This window comes from Trachymyrmex septentrionalis, unplaced genomic scaffold, assembly GCF_001594115.1.
Source record: "Trachymyrmex septentrionalis isolate Tsep2-gDNA-1 unplaced genomic scaffold, Tsep1.0 scaffold22, whole genome shotgun sequence".
Classification (NCBI taxonomy): Eukaryota; Metazoa; Arthropoda; class Insecta; order Hymenoptera; family Formicidae; genus Trachymyrmex; species Trachymyrmex septentrionalis.
In genome coordinates this window covers 3740406-3757818 of record NW_017305375.1, presented here as the reverse complement: position 1 = coordinate 3757818, position 17413 = coordinate 3740406, and the positions used below count along the sequence as shown (strand labels likewise).

The 17413-nt window shown below is 31.8% G+C and overlaps 1 protein-coding gene across 2 annotated transcripts in view; it reads right to left on the bottom strand.

The window, feature by feature from the left end:
• The window catches only part of LOC108748408 (protein tincar), a 42373-nt gene that overhangs the window by 1613 nt on the left and 23347 nt on the right, over nucleotides 1–17413 (bottom strand). The window contains exons 5-11 of one of the 2 annotated variants that reach the window (XM_018486568.1): nucleotides 7848–8429; nucleotides 6803–6990; nucleotides 6104–6297; nucleotides 3643–4145; nucleotides 3116–3317; nucleotides 2177–2309; nucleotides 1800–1850 (exon numbers count right to left, since the gene is read on the bottom strand). In XM_018486568.1, coding sequence (XP_018342070.1) covers nucleotides 1800–1850; nucleotides 2177–2309; nucleotides 3116–3317; nucleotides 3643–4145; nucleotides 6104–6297; nucleotides 6803–6990; nucleotides 7848–8429 — 1853 coding nt within the window. Of the gene's footprint in view, nucleotides 1–525; nucleotides 733–1799; nucleotides 1851–2176; nucleotides 2310–3115; nucleotides 3318–3642; nucleotides 4146–6103; nucleotides 6298–6802; nucleotides 6991–7847; nucleotides 8430–17413 lie in introns of both variants that reach the window. The other variant, XM_018486566.1, reaches the window with a different exon arrangement.

Here is a 17413-nt window from a genome sequence, read left to right as displayed (position 1 = left end):
TGCTATTCAAAAAAATTGGATTTCTAAAAAATGTCCAGTTATCCAGTAGTATGTTAATACATAATTTCACATTCTTAAACTGGATTGTTCCACCTTTTGATAAACTTCAGTTCACTCTCTAACTCTCTTACTCTCTCATGTTCTTACTTTTTTACTCTTTTATCCATTAGAAAAATTACCACATAATTTATGTGAAAAATGGAACAACTGGCCCTTAATCGTCAATTGATTCGAGTACATTACGAATGCAACGATAGTCTCGTGTCCTCGTCTACGTGAATCACACTCAGAGAAATACATAATGATAGTAATTATAAAGGTAACAACTATACAAGTTTTATATATTTAGAATTTAATAGCTTTATATATATATAATTAATATACATACTTGCAATAATTATAAAATAGTTTTTCAATTGAGTGTACAATTTTATATATAAAACTTGTATAGTTGTCATTTTTATAGTTGCTACCTCCTATGTCTTTCTCTGAGAGCAGACAGTGCGTAGTTAAGGTTGTTAGTACCTGGGCATTTGTAGTTAATGGCGCCGTGACAATATCGGTAGTTGGTGCGGATGTTGGAGTCGGGGGTGGCAATGGAAGCGGTTCTTCTGCGGGATCGGGTAGAGGATCTGGGGTCAGAAGAGGCGAAGGATCACCTTCCGACGGTTGTAGATCGCGACTCGCACTCGCGTAGTAAGTCACTTGATCGTCGTTCACGCACTCGAGCAACTGTCAAAAGGCGGCATTGTTAGTATTCGAGAGAAGACGTAGTTTTGGTTTCATGCGCTTAGCGATAAGAATGTTAGTAAACAAAAATCATTTTTAAAACTAAAGTTGCGAAATAGATAGTTAGGCTGCACATCTAACTGTTAAGCTATGAAAAATCTGTGTAGTTTTGCAAACCTTATATATATCTATATATAATATATATATTTTTATGTATATGTATATTTACAGTAAGTGCAAAAAGTATTCGTAGAGAAAATATTTTTTAAAAAGACTTTATTTTTATAAAGTAAATATTATCCAGCGAGAAATAAGACATCAAATTGATGTCGAATTGATATAAATACGATTATTTCAACATGAATTTGATTTCATTTGATTTAATTGATGATCATTTCTTGTTGGATAATTAACCATTTATTCATAAAGAATAAAATAGACTGTATGTTTTTTAAAATTATATATATATATATATATACCAAAAAAAATGTGTTATACAAAATATATCATCCGAAAAATAAGCAAAAATTAAAAATTGTATTGTTTGAATGCTTAAAAAGTATTCGTACAGACGAGAAATTTAGCTTCTAAAATTAGGAATATATGCAAAGCTCGTTTGTTTGTGTTAAAACAGAATGTATTCATTGTATAAAATTGCTAATTAATGTTTATTTTCTATAAATAAGATTTTTTTTATAACAAATTTCCTTTTTACTCTCACTGTAATTACTTTTTGCTCTTACTATATATATTTTAGAAAACATCTGTTATTTTGCACATTAACATATATTAAAAGACATTAATTTATTTATTACGCGTATGTCAATTATATAAATTATTAATTTATGTAGAGTTATACATATCAAAAATACATTATTTTATAATAACATTGTAAATATTATAAATAAAGCATGATATATTTAAGTCATGCTTATTATACCTAATATTCTAATAAATTTCTAATAAACATACTTATATTTACAAGATTAAGTTAGTGGACAATCAGAAACATCACACATAGTTAATTGATGTTACGTAAAAATACAGAAATATTTTTGTATATATCTTACATTCCTGAATTTAGGTATACTGTTCCTACGACTTATCGGCCATCTTTGCCACTGTCAAAAGCAAAGAAAATCTCTAAATTAAAAGCGATGAGAAATGTGACGAAAGCGTATTCAGTGCAATCAAATAAAACACAATAAAATGATGAATTCTTTAAAAGAAAAGGATGTTTTATCCAAACAATGAATGTATGTATAGGATGTTCTTAAAAATATATACCTTCTACTTTCGACGTACGGAAAAATAATCTAAATAGTTCTTTTTTCTATGAATAAAGAATAACTTATCGATATATATATATATATAATATATATATATATAATATTCTATTTACATATATATATATATAGTTATATATATATATATATATATATTTTACCTTATTTTCTTCAGAGGTAGAATCATCGGCAGGATCCAGCGAGGTGATTAACGGTAATTCGCGTAACGTGGCGTAATCTCCGTCATCGTCAGGCCCGCCGTCAGCGACGCCTCGTCTGGCTTTTCCCTTATTACTAGAAATCAAACGTAACAGTCAAATAGCGTCCTATTTCTCCATGCGTACACAGCAATTGCCGAAGAAATTCAAGAAGGATGGAGAAACAGTGACAGAATGATAGGTTTGGATAAAACATATCAAGCGGAATAGATATGGGTATACACAGACAGATAAACAAAGGTGAAATGTAAAGAAATTCTTGAAAACTTTGAAATCCGTACACTAACGCACATAAACGATGACAAGATATTGAAAGTAAAAAGAAATAGTTCGAAATATTTGAATTCAAGGCATTTGAATATTGATAACAATAATAGATGACACAAGAAGTTAGTAGAATATAAAGAAGCACAACTTGTACTATTTAAGGTGAATATTATACATATACGTAGCAAATTGTGAGGATAAGAAGATAGAATGTTCGATAATTATAGTACATCGTGCTTTACTGAAATAAAGCTCAAGCTTATCAATATACATATATACAAGTTGTACTACACACTTGTATATATGTGTGTGTGTGTGTGTGTGTGTGTATGTGTGTGTGTGTGTGTGTGTGTTGTATACATACTGCCATACATTGTTTTACTTGGGGAATATTCTTTCATCTTACGAAGATGCGAAGAGAAGAGAAAAGAAATACTACCATAATCTAATTGTAACCGTTTGAAAGATTCCATTTCATAAGTATTTAATACTTCAAACGCAATAAAAAATATGGATAAAGCGCTACTTGTATTACAACGTAGTGTAACGTAGACAAAGTGGTGAAAGCATAGAAACAGATACAAAGACACCAAGAGGAGGGAGGAGGGTAGTTACCGCGAGCCTGACGTACTAGGCAGGTCGTTAAAGGTGACCTTATGCTTGAGCTTCTTGTTCAGCCAGCCCTTATCGGACGTCGGTGCACCACTGGTGTCGCTCGGGGATTGTGTAGGCGAGGGACGTAATTTCGGTCTAAGCCAGTAGATCTGCTCATCACCGTCAGCTGTCGATTCGCCGTCGACTCCATCGACGTTTCCACCTGCAATCGGCACGGAAAAGGATAAATCGCTTTCAGGTATTAGCCGCGCGTACTTTCATCAGAATTGAAGCTACGTGGTTCATTCTGCCCGACAATTCGTATCCGCTGTCTTTTCGGCTTCAGGCAAAAAAGAAAAAGAGAAAAGCACTCATTCTTAAAAGAAATTGTTGCAGAAAGTGTAATCGGATATAAAACAATTCAATCATTCAAAAATATCATTTTTCAAGTGGCGCGCTGAAAGAAAAGTTGACGTGTTGTCCGGTAAGAGTAAAAATCCGATTTACCGGTTTCCGAAAGGTGCTCTTTGTCAGAACGTTTCTGTTACCTTGCGATCGCGCTTTTCTCTCTATGGCGGCCTTCTGTATTACACTCATGATGGCTCTCTTTGGCGAACTGTCGGCGATAGTGTAAGTCCTGCCGTTACCGACGACGAGCAACGGCGCGTTGGTGCCATCGTCGTCGTCCCTCGCCGAGAGTAAGTCGACGTCGGTCACAAGTTTGACCGACCTCGCGGACCTCACAGTGGCGCGTCCGATGGTCACGCGCAACTTGAACGTCCATCGTTGCTTGATGGTGAGGAATATCCAGAGTAGCAGCCAGAGGAGAAGATGCAGGATCATACCGACGATACAGGCAAGAATGGCACCGTCCAGGCTACCGCGATACACCACCGTGAAATCATAGAGCAACGGCGCACCGCAGATCACGATTGCCAGGAACACGACGAACGCGGCGCAATGAGGTAGATAGACCCAACCGTTGCCCTCGCGGCTATCCTTCGACAGGATCACGCGACGTTCACGTTCCTGATTCAAGAACGCCGTAAACCTGCACAACGCATGCCAGGATATAAAGCTATAAATTACATTTTGATTTTATAATATTGCTTCTCTGAAATACTGCAAAGAATTTAATCCGTTTTGAATCACACACAATTTCACAATAAATCTATTTTGTAATTTATACATTTTTAGATGTAGCTAAGTTAAAAAAACATATTTCTTCCTTCCTTGTTTAATGCGGACTACTTTTAATTATTTTTATTTTTTTAATTAAAAGGACTTAAATGGAAACGTTATTTCTTTTAAAGATTCCTTTAAAAGATATCCTGCGATACCAATGTAACTGTTAATTGTTATCCTTTGTTGGATGCTGGGAAAGCTCAGAAAGGAGGATTGGGCTGTATTATAAGGAGGAAACCATTGAGTTTCATACTGAATAATAACAGTATCGGGGAGCACGATCATCTGACTTACGCGTACAAATGCTGTTTCAAATTAACGAATTAGCAAGTCAGATAAAAGATGGATAAATGGAACGTAAAAACTACGGAGTTCAATGAACTTTATAAAAATTTTGTTGTGTTTAATAAAGAAGAGATAAATTATAAGAAAAGTATAAATGACATCAGTCTACGTCAGTTTACGATAAAAAAATGTTTCAACAGTTTAGCTGTTTCTTAAAGTATTTATGTCTGCCAAATACAAATCCATTTTCTAAATGATCATCACGTCACAATTTTGAGAAAAACGGTACGAATCAAAAAGCAAAACTTTTAAAACTATCGCTGATATTTTCTATATAAGAGTTATGTGTTTTGTGAATTATCTCCGTATCTATATTCATTTTTTGAATATCAAAATTTGTCAAAATTAAAAAAAAAATTTTATTAATGTCACGCAAAAGTAACTTTAACTGTAAAATATATTTGGTTTTTTCGGTATAATTTTTTATTTCCGAGATATAGCATTTTGACAATAGCTATATTATATTTTATCAATTTTATATTTCATCTTGATTTACAAGAGAAATTTTATGTCTTTTAATTCATAAGGAAAGGAATCTTCTCTGATTTTGATAAGCTTTAATATGTTGTTTTGTAGAAAATAACAGATATGGATTTTTTATATGTAGCTTATCGCACTTTTAAGAGATAAAACATCCCTTTAAAAAAACCGGATTTTTTTCGAAACAAATATTATCGATACTATGAAAAAAATTTTAAAAACCCTTTGAAATAAAAGTTAAATAATTTCAAGAATACTTTATAGTAACAATTAAAAAAATTTTGTTTAAACAAAAAATAAAATAGATACAAAATTTTTAATTGCAATTATTAAGTACTCTTAAAATAGTTCAACTTCCGTTTCAAACATTTTTTTCTATCTTTTATGGTTTCGATGATATTCGCTTAAAAAAAAAAATTTTTTAAATTAATGTTTTATTCCTTAAAAATGCGACAATGCATGTATAAACAAATACGTTTTATCTTATTTTCATCTACAAAACATTAAAAGCTCATTAAAATCGGAGGGGGATCTTTCCCTTGTAAATTAAACAAAAATTTGTTGCCAGTATTACAACATCACAAAAACTTTAAAAATCGTTATTTTTTATCTCTTTGATACATTTTTCTTAAAATTATGACGTGATAAATAAATTTAGAAAAGAGATTTATTCAGTTCGAAAAAACGGATTACGTTTGTTCAGGCAATGATTCCAAAATATAAATTCGTAGATTAGTGTAATTATTAAATATATCGTTATATTATTAGATACTAATTGTAAGTACATTTTCGTATTTTCAAATAAAACATTTGATAAACATTTGGTTCAACGCTTTCGATGATCCTCGATGTAATCTAAAGAGTAAATTTGTTCCGTTCTCTCTTATCTGATAACGGATGGACCAGAATAATTTCCTTCGCGAAAGAAAATCCCGGCAAGTAATCACAGCTAGAGTTTAATCGAAATATGGGCTCGTGCATAACATGTTAAATATTTACCTGCCATGAGCGTAGAAGTACATGACCATGCTGGAGCAGAGCACTAAAAAGGACAAGAGAGCAAAGAGCACGAGAGTTACTGGAGGATCTAGTAGAAAGTAAGAATCTCCAAATATTGTCGAAATTGTACTGGTTGTCGGCACGGTGCGATGCCGAAGATGCGGCAAGACCTTCAAGGCACCTACCACCTGAACCTAAAAATATATATATAAATATAAAAAAAATATATATAAATAAAAATATATTGCTATTATAATTATGAAGAAAAAAATGTCTAAATATAATTATTATTGTTAAAAATAAATTTTTTCTTCAGAACATAAATGATATTATCTATGTAGATATACAAAAAGTTAAAGGATTAACCATTCTTCAAAATAACAAATAATGAATTCCAAAACTTTAGATTTGTGTTATTGTACCAATTTTAGTAAAGGCTTCACATTTTCTTTCTAAATTTTTAAAAGTTTCTCTTTCTACTTATACTAATGTTCTGAGGTTTTTCAAATAAGACGTCGTATTTCACGATACATTTCTCGAGGACTTCCGACGTTTCTCAGATCCTTGGCGTTTTATTAACTTTTATTAAGTTTTCTTGTATCCGCAAGAATATCTCGTATAAGCGAGAGCAGGCCGACTGAGACGCTACTGAAGTTTCCTGTGAGTTTTAACTGGCATTGAATACTTTGCGTTGCTTACCTTGTAAAGGACGGACATTCCAGCGTAAGCCAGCAGACTCTGCGCTGAATTTACGACCAACTGCAGACTGAAAATCGTGCCCAATGCTTTGTTGCATGACCAGAAGACGGCGGGGTATCTTACTGAATAGACGCCGAGCGCGGTGGCGTAATTGAGATATTCTAGAGTAATCGGACCGTATGACTCGGCTGAAAAATAAAGTATGCGACATAGAAATAGTCCCGTTTTGAACGAGCGTATTTTCACGCTATTTATTCTATCAAAGTGTGGTTGAATCAAATTTAACTATTCGGCGCATTATTTTACAAGGTATTGTGAAAAGTATAACGTTCTTATTTTATTGTTTTGTTTTATATTTTTGTATCGTCATTTATAAAAAAATAAAATGCTTTTTTGTTTCTTTATGGTGTATTTCAATAATTATTTTTATTGTTTTTGTAATGTAGCTTTATTAATTTTTGCTATAGAGATATTTTTTTATTTCTCTCATTTTGAGACAGAAGTAATTAACACTTTCATTTTACATCTTATCAAATAAATACTACACATTTTATATTTTTATATCTTTAAATTGTAAACATAGTTTTTTATAATTTTATGGTTGAAAAGATTTTACACTTATGCATAAAATACATATTTTGATATATATGCAAAAAGTTCTCAGTAACATATATTAAAATATTTTAATGAATTTTCTGAAGGTAAAAAAGTTTTATTACGTATAATAATTTTTAATGCAAATTGCTACACATAAGTTACAATAAAAATAATATGCATTAATATCTTTTCAAAATATAAAAAGTATATAAAAATACAATATTTTATTGGATTACTTATTACGTAATATGTATAAAAATACAAACAAATAACGTTCTTGTATTTTTGTAAATGTTATATAACAAGTGATTCATAAAACATTTTAAAATTTTAGAAAATTTAAGAATTTTTCTGACATATTAATTTTATTGCATTGCTGTTAAATAATTTGAAAATAAAAAAATTAAATGCGTTACAATTTGATATGGAGGTTAATAGACTGGTTTACCTGTTTGAAGTTCCAGATTCAAGTTTTCGGGATGATCAAGATCAGCCAGACTGTTCATTGTTAACGACATACTTTGAGCCGTCATGTTTCCTTCGACGACTCTGGCAGGTTTAGCCGTGGTGGATAACCTCATAAAATTCTTTGCCTTCGATCTACCTTTCGAACTTGCGTTCCTAGTGATGGGTCTTGCGGTTGGACGTCTTGCAGTACTGTTTTTTGGGAGCGATATCGTTTTTAGAGTTGTTGAAGTCGTTTCAGCGTTCGTCGTAGACTTGCTGGGGATCGTACTAGGGATCGAAGTAGTGTAGGATAAAGGTGGATCTGTGATTGGATGAAGAACGGTTAAGAATCTAGTAGTTGTCTCGATACGAGCCTCTACAGCATCGGGAAGCACCATGTTTGTTGTAGGTATTGGAGTGGTTAATTCATCGAGGTTCTCATTAATATCATCATCTGGAGTTATAAAAGATTGAGAAGTTACTGAACCAGTACTCAAGTTGCCGATCGGATTCATAAAACTTAGTAACACTAAGCGATCGCGATGTATCACCATCCAGTCCAAATCGGTCCTCCATATGGTATCTGTAATAAAATATCTATTTAAGTAAAAAATATAATATAGATATCGAAAAAACTCTCCATAAATTTTTTTAGTTACACAAAATCATGAATCTACACATAAAATATTCAATGTATTTAAATATTATTTTACATTTCGTATTCTTCTGTTTGAAAATCTCATTGTGTAAATATTTCTAACAAGAGTTTTGAGAAAAGAATATATTATAAAAAATAATACATATATTGTATTTATAATAATGAATATTATTTTTAAAAATAATGTTTTTAATTATATTGTTGTTAATGATTAATATGATTTTTAACAGTATCTGTATATATTTGTGAACTCTGATGAGAGAGAGAGAGAGAGTCTTCATCATTTAATACATGGCTGTTTTCGGAATTTTTAAATTTTTTTTGCAAGACGTGAGTCGATTCAATTATCCTGTAGCCACCTGCTAGGTAATTTTTTTTGCGATATCCTGCTTTATAACTGGTTTTATTGCATACAGTAAAGCATTACGATGGTGCGCTTGTAAAGGGACAATAGCATCACGAAACGTTTCTTCGATCGAGTGACCCTCGAAGAATCTCGTCACAGAGTGTTTCAAAAGAGATAAGTGTCATCATGGTATCGACCGTCGCTTTACGTTATATTTGATCAACACTAAATAATCATTTATTTGTGAAAAAATGAAAATTAATAAAGATATTATATTCAATGTGATTGTTGCAATTTTTTAGTTACAGTTTAGAAACATTACACTCCTAAATACACGGAAATATGATGTTGTAATGTTTGTCTACTTAAAAATGTAACATTTGTTTAAATAAAAATAATCTTAATCAATAGCAGTTTTAATGAAACAAACAAAAAAGTTTAAAACAAGAATGACATACTTATTTAATTGCAACGATTATTATTATAACAATATTAACAAAATTACTTCTAATTAGATTGCTACTAGCTAATAATGTTAATAGATTTCTTTTCTATGCACTAATCAATAGAGTTACATAAATTACAATGAATAATTGTAAAAATAAAATTATTAGTAAAAATTTAATGAAAACAGTTATTCAGTTAAATTTAAAGTATTTGCTTGATTTTTATTTGATACATTTCATGATTAATTAATATAATTACATTTTTAGTGCAATGCTACAATTTTTAGTTAAATTTCTTCTCATATGTTCCGGTTAATTAAACTTTCACTTACTACAGCTTTCACGGAAGTTTCTAAAAAAGTTCTGAATAGATATTGAAGTGCGAAAAAATACCGATATATCGATTCCTTGTCCGGAACAATTCACTCCCCTCTGTCTCCAACATTGATAAGGTCTTTTTTTTCCACGATTTATCGTAAGGCGCTTCTGAGGTTCTCTCAAGTTTCGTTTTTGTCTTGATCTGTTTCTTATTGGTTCCGCTTTCTTTCCTGCCGCTTTTATTATAGTAACCTTTGAACTTCGTGCGAACATTATTGATTCGATCGAATACGTAATAACAGAAAACAAGATTTTATTGTCATTTACTGTAATATTAAAAAAAATATTCGAATATTCGGCGCTATTTTACTTTGTTATTACGTGTATCCATAAGCATTATGTATACTTTGAAAACAATTTCAAATTGTATTATATAAATGTAATATATAAATAATAAAATATAAAATCATATAGGAAAAACCTGCTATATTAAATTTTTTTTGTGTCATTTGTACATACATTTTTTTATTATATAAACATTTCTAATTTTAATAAATAATATGAAAAAAGCAAGAAATTTATTACAATAGTTTTTTTTTATTAACAATAGTCATTATTTATTAGCAATAGTCATTACAAATTTTATGTGTTTGTAGTAATGTAACTTGCTTACATTTCTTTATTTTTATAATAAAAGAATTAATTTTTTATTTTTATTATACATCTTTAGATTAATACATTAAATAGGTATCATGCATCGTTGAATTGATCTTTTTTATACAAAATTTATTGTGTTAATATCCTATAGATACTAGATGAATGCCGCACTGAATTAATTTTATCGTCGACGGAAAATTAAATCTGTCTGTCTCAGTAATTGCTTTTAGTTAATGAGCTCTTGACGAAACTTTGCCGTTTGACATAATATTCGCTCAGATATAATATTACGCTACAATATCGGCAATTCATATTGAATGGTTAAATTTTAATTACAATTATTTTCGATGTTAAATGATGGAATTAAAGAGCTCTTTTGTGATAGATTGTAATCTTCAAATTTAGAAGGAGAAATTATGTTACCAATTTTTTATCAGATTTGTTTAATGTGAAATTATTTGATTTTAAATATTAATACATTGATGTAAATAAAAAGAGATATTTTAAGTAAAATAAATTTAATGCTATGAGAAAACGTTTAAATTAGCAAGCTGTCGGATTCAGTGGATCAAAACGAGCGTAAACCGTCGGGATCCCACGTGTTCGTCCGAGTGTTTCCGATTCTCTCGTAAATGGACAACACAGAACGATAAATGCTGAGAGAGCGAAAATCACGCGGGAAATCCAGACGAAAGCACAAAGTCGCGCTTAATTGACCGTCCCTCACATTCTGACCATTTATCCTTTCCTCGGGCTTCGAAATATTTTTAGCCTGGGAATACGGCGTAATTACAGCCAGGGGATTAAACTTGTCTCACTTTCCGAGGCCCTTTCGAGGCTGAGGTTCCGCATTCTCAGTATCTTTAATCCCGCCGGGGATGACGTAGAAGGGGTTAAGTTGCGAGAAGGACAAAAATGCTGGTATTCTGCAGCCTTAAGTTAGATTATGTTGCTTTCATTTGACCTTCTTTGCAGCGGCACACGCCACCTGGTAATGTTTAATTACACGAAATTGCATCCAAACAATTTATAAATAAAGAAATTAACATAAATACATTATATCCAAACAATAGCATTAAGAATAAGAGTGATTGAAATACTTTCATATACAAACTTTCATATACGAGTAAAACGTAATAACAATACAACTCGTATCAATAATAGTTTTTCTTTTTCTTTTTCTCTTTTAATTTCTATAATTTGAAAAAAACATTCACTTTATAAAAGGGTGTTTCAACTTCTCAACTTGCAATAAGGTACATGTATGTACAAAAGAAACCGTCTCCCATTCGAAGTTGTTCTACTATACATCCGAAGTGCGTCAATAACAACCTCTAAGAGGAAGCACAGTTGTTCCTGTTGGAGACTTTTGAAGTAGAAAAACAAGAAGTCTGCTCTTCCAGACAGACTTGTTCTTCTTCTTCTTCTTCTTCTCTTCGTCTTCTTCAGACAGACTTCGGAATGGTTTTCTAGCTAAGGACTACAACTGTTGAATATCGAACGCATGTGTGTTACACGAAAATACAATTGCTTGAGACTGTACGAAAATTTAATAAATTGGGAAACTGCAGTCAGTTAGTCTTTTGGTTATGGTAAATGAGATAAAGAGCTTGGTTAATTAAAATGTGTTGATACTGGTTGACATTTCACATTTAATGAGGGTGGACAAAAACATTTCTGTGCAAACTGACTGTATGCGCATTATTGCAAATTTACCAGTTCGTGTAATTGTATTATATAACAATTACTACTAATAAAATTAGCATTCTTGGATAGACATATTTAATCGGTTTATTTTACATGTTTAATGACTCATAAAACAAGATCAAAGAATGCTTTTCGAGTATTCCCTGACGCATTTATCATTTATAAAGTTGTCATTGTTTTAAGCAGTCTGTCCTTTGTTTAGATGCGGCTTTGTGTTTTCATTTACGATGTATCGCAGTGTGCATCAACCCTCTGTGTTTTCTTCGTTTATACAGCTTAAATATATTTATAAGAAACTTGAAAAAAACAGAATTGACGTTATCCAAACTTTTCTGAAAAGAGTATCATTGTTAGATCAATAAAGCAATCTATGCATTCTTATCAATTACGTGATATTTCATATTTCAATCTGAATCCAATCTGCAGAAATTATAAAAAAATAATATACATATCTATATTTGTAATAATAAAGGAAAATATATTAATATAGTTATTTTTAATTTTTATGTATTTTTTTACATTATACATCTTTAGTTTTTCTTCTTCCATTTCTTCTTTCAGATTGTACTACTTATTATGTATGTATTGTATTTATAGATACATTTTTTTGTATCTTCCAACAATAAGTATATTTTAAAAATACAGACATAAAATTAATAGACACCTACTGAACCAAACATCTACGCTATGTCATAAATGTGTATAATATTAATATTGCATTTTAATATAAATACATTTATTTAATAGCGAATTCGATTAGACGCGTTTAGTGCGCACTCTGATGCATATTAAAACTATCGTACATAAATTGACATAAAGTTGTGTATTTAAATCCTCAATACATTTTATTGTACTTTTAAGTAAAATATGTATTTTATTCAAAATATTTACATTTTATTTTTATATTCAGATTAAATCAGTGTACAATATTGGTTTTAATATGCACTAATGCGTATTAATGCGACCAACCAAAATCGCTATATAAGCGCATCTGCATGAGACTTTATATTATAGATATTTAATTAATAGATAATTTTAAGGCATTTCAGTTTTGAAAAATATCAATAATATAGAAGGACAAATTAGATTCAAATTCGAATACAGATATGTGTAATTTCAATTTTAAATTATCAAAGAGAAATAAAAAAATTAATAAAAATTACTTATTACAGAAGACCAATTAAATTTTCAATAAAAATTTTACAAAGTTTTTGTTTCACAAGGAGAGGACGTGACGTAATAATCGATTGCAACAAAACTCATTGTAACGGTCTGCATGTCAAGTGATACTGGATAAAGGGATTTAATGCGCTTTTCAAGTTTGTGAGAAAATCTTAAAAAGTTTGCCGAATATTGATCTTCAATAATTTTTTACTTAAACACTATCAACTTTACAAAAAAACCTGCAAGAGATAAAAATTATTTATTTTCTTCTTATAGAATTTTTTTAGAATTTTTTATCAATTTTTGTTTGTCGTATAAAAATACGATATTAAAAAATTAAAATTCTCAGAACTTTATGTATTTGAGTAAAAAATGATTAAAAACCAATATTCAATGATTTTTAATAATTTTTAATCGATTTTCTCACAAACGCTTGAGAAGCGCATCATATCTCTTTACCAGTACTATTTGACATACAAACCTATCGCTACAATGAGTTTCGTCGAAATCGATTATTATCACGTCGCGTTCTCTCTTTGTCAGCGTCAAATTTAAAAGAGAAAATTTCCCAAGATTGTTAAATAATTCAACCGTAGTATAAATGCAATTAATCTGCGTTATGTAATTAAGAATGTACTTCATAGCGCTCTGAAGATAATGTACAGTTAGACCCCTAGAGGTGAGAAATCTTTTTGTTGCAGACGTAGCTAATCGCGAAGTCGAGAGAAGTAGATTCCAGTCGTGGCAGATAATCTCTCCTCCGCGCGTATGCAAGTCGCGCGGATACGACTCATCGAGCCACTAACGGTCACGTTCAAGTTCATGAATACAGGAGAGAGCGATGTCGGGATCCGGCAGGAGGGTAGTTGCCGGCAGGTTGCAGCAACCCCTGACCCCCGACCAGCCACCCGCTTCTCTCGCTTCGTCGACGGAGAAGGGGGACAGTCACGACAGTGACCTTTGTAATGGCGTTATCACACCGACTCGGTGTTTCAGCTCGGTAGAAACACTATCTTATTGTTCACACTAATGTATTAACGGACCGATTGTACGGCATCCTCATAGAAGTGACTTGCGAATGACGCGTTAATCCTTCGCGCAAAAGCATGCTTCGTAAAGGCGAAGGGCATGGGATACCGGTATTTATTTCTTATCGGATATGTCGTTAATTACACAGCATGCTTCGAACTTTAAGACCAAACTGACCTTTCCGTAAAATAGCAATAATAAAAGAGGTCATCACGCTGAACTCTCGCTTATGAAGAACTGTACGTACATACGGATGTGACATCTATTACGTTCTTGACAGACTTCACAATGGATGTAAGCCTGTTAGATGACATATTTGCGAAGAGAAAGGAGAGAAATTCTATGCGTCTATTTTGATAATACGCTGGAAAAAGAGTCTGATTGCATTAGTTGAAATTTTGGTTAAAAATAGACAAATCAGAATTTTCTGATTGAATCTATTATGAATCTATTATGAATCTAATTAAGATAATCAGGATTTTATAATCAAATTAAAATGATCAGAACCTTCCAATTCGTTCTTTTTAAACATTTTTTCAGACATTTTTTTCTCATATTAGTGTACAAATCTACGTAGACTACATGTCACTCAAAAGCGAACGGCAGCGCAATTTTTCGTGACCCGATCAAGCTTGCGGTTTAAAAATTATTCATATCGGAGCGTATTCGCGGGTAATATGTATATCGTTGAAGCGTGTTATTGGCATTACCGTCTGTATGATCGCCTCCGCACGAGAATGATGCACCACGTAGAGCGGTAATGATAACACGCATGCATATTTTACGGGATATCGGATGCCGGAGGAATTGCTCGTGAAACATGTTGCCCTGCGTTTGAGTCTATGAATATGAGATGTACGTCAGGAGATGCAACCTGCGCGGTACAAATGCGCGCATGACAAACATCTTACAGTCACTGTCGTGATGTAAAAGATATGCAAATTATGCATTGCAAATATAATTATGTATAAAAATGAAAAGAATTTATATGAGCTTATACGAGTTTCAGCTGATGAAGTATACTATGGGTTCTTACTACACTTTGCTACGTGTACTCGTATCTAATTGGATACACACCCATTTGAGTTTAGGGCGCCGCACTATTTTAATTTTAGTGTTAATTTAACACATTTCTTGTTCACTACCATTACTACTGTACTACTGTAAATTTGCTTTATATGAACTGTAAATTTGCTTTATACTACTGTAAATTTGCTTTATATGAACTGCTTTATATGAGAACACTTTGTATTGATTTCATATATAGTATATATTATGAATTCTAGAGAAGTCTGTCAATTTTGTCAAAAATTTTTATATATATTTATGTATTATTTTAATGTGAAAAGTTTATTTAAAATTACATTGTTATATGATATAAAAAAATAATACAGTAATATATGACATCGGAAAACCGATCACACCAAAATCTATGCAGCAGAAATGTTTTTTTTCTTCCATTTCTAGTGCTAGATAAATAATTTTAATGGTTTTTACTATTGATCAACTTTTGACTAGAAGTTTCCAAATTTATCATTAATTAAAAAAAAAATCACATCGAAGAATTTTATAAATTTTCTAAAACAATAGATACGTAAATTTAAATGTTATGATACACATTTGCTTTATTATAATGAATAATTCTACTTTTAATTTAGACATAATATAGTTTCGATATAATATAATTTCTAATGTAGGACAGTTTTTGCGTACAAAAACAAAATGATATTAAATGAAAGAATTCGTTTTCTATCTAGTGACATTTTTGTCTCCTGCGGAAACAAATTCTTCTATCGGATATTGGATCATTATATAGCAAATGTAGGATCTTTTTTAATTAAGAGTTAATTTAAATATTGTATGGGAGCGCCTATATACTTAGTGCCGCCTCTGTATAAATACCATAAAGTTCTGAAGAAAATATCAAAAGTTTATGTTTTTTAATAAAATCGTGAACATTCATTATATTATTTCGAATGATGTAGAAACGCGCAGGCTCGGTTATGATCGCCGACAATTACATTTCCGATTTTGCCCCTTGCGCGTGTGAGCGAGCATCATACAGCTCATAAACCACCGGCACATCCCGACACTTCCGGCCGCGCGGCGCAACGCCCCGTGCGGGATGCGTTCAACTAAATCACCGATAATGAAATTGCGTAGCAAGCTGGGTGATAGGCTTTCGAGCGTGTTGGCGTGTCGACCGCGATAGACAGGTGCTCCGTAGGTGTAATCGGCCGACCGGTCGATCCGGAAGACGGAGGGTTGGAGAAATGGGCGCAAGAGTGCATGGGTGGAAAAGGGCGGAGTCGGTTGGTGTAATTTTATGTAAACTAATTACTCCCTAATTCGGTTATGGTCAACGTGCACGGAATAGAGCTGTCAGATGGTGCAATCAACCCCGCAAGGGACATCGCAGAGCAAACAGAATCAGCAGGTTGTGAAGAGGATGGAAGTGAAGAAAAGCGAGAGAGAAGAAATCACAGGGACAGAGAACGACGGGACATCGCCATTCCTCCTTGTTCATCGTTCTTACGATCCCTTCCTTTATTCGTACGCGTCATTTCCGCTCCGTGATTGTACGAGAATGAAGAGAAGAATCGTTCACTATTCTTGACAGTTGCAGTTGCTTATTCAAATTCTTCGTCCATGTCTCGCACTTCTGTCTCTGAGAGAATCCTTTGATTATATGTATAATGATTATATGTAATCATGCTGAAAGCTTTCAGAATTAAATAAAAAGTTTATATTATTTTTATTATTTAGGCAAGTTTTGAAATATTTTATGCGCGCCTCTTTTTTGATATTATAATTAATAAAAAAACTGGATAAGCTATGTGCTTCTGAATTCATATTATGAATTAATAGCATAACATTTAGGTACTCATTATTAAAAATTTTATAAATTAATATCTTATATAGTGTATACATTATAGGTATTCCAAAAATCGTGAATCGGAAAGGAAGTGATTTTTCTTATATAAATAAGAGACGATCTGCTTGGTTTATCCAATCTGATTATTTACCGTTATTTCTGAACTTGGTGCAGTTTGAAATGCAATAAATTTTAATGTATTTATTTATTAAGTAAAAAATGATTTAAAATGTCCTTCACACATTGGAGGCAAATTCTTGCTCAGCGAATTAAAGACGCAAATAAAAATGACGATAGACAACCAGATTGGATGAACCAAGTAAATGGTTTCGAGTAGTCAAGTACAGGTGTAATTAACAAATTCAAA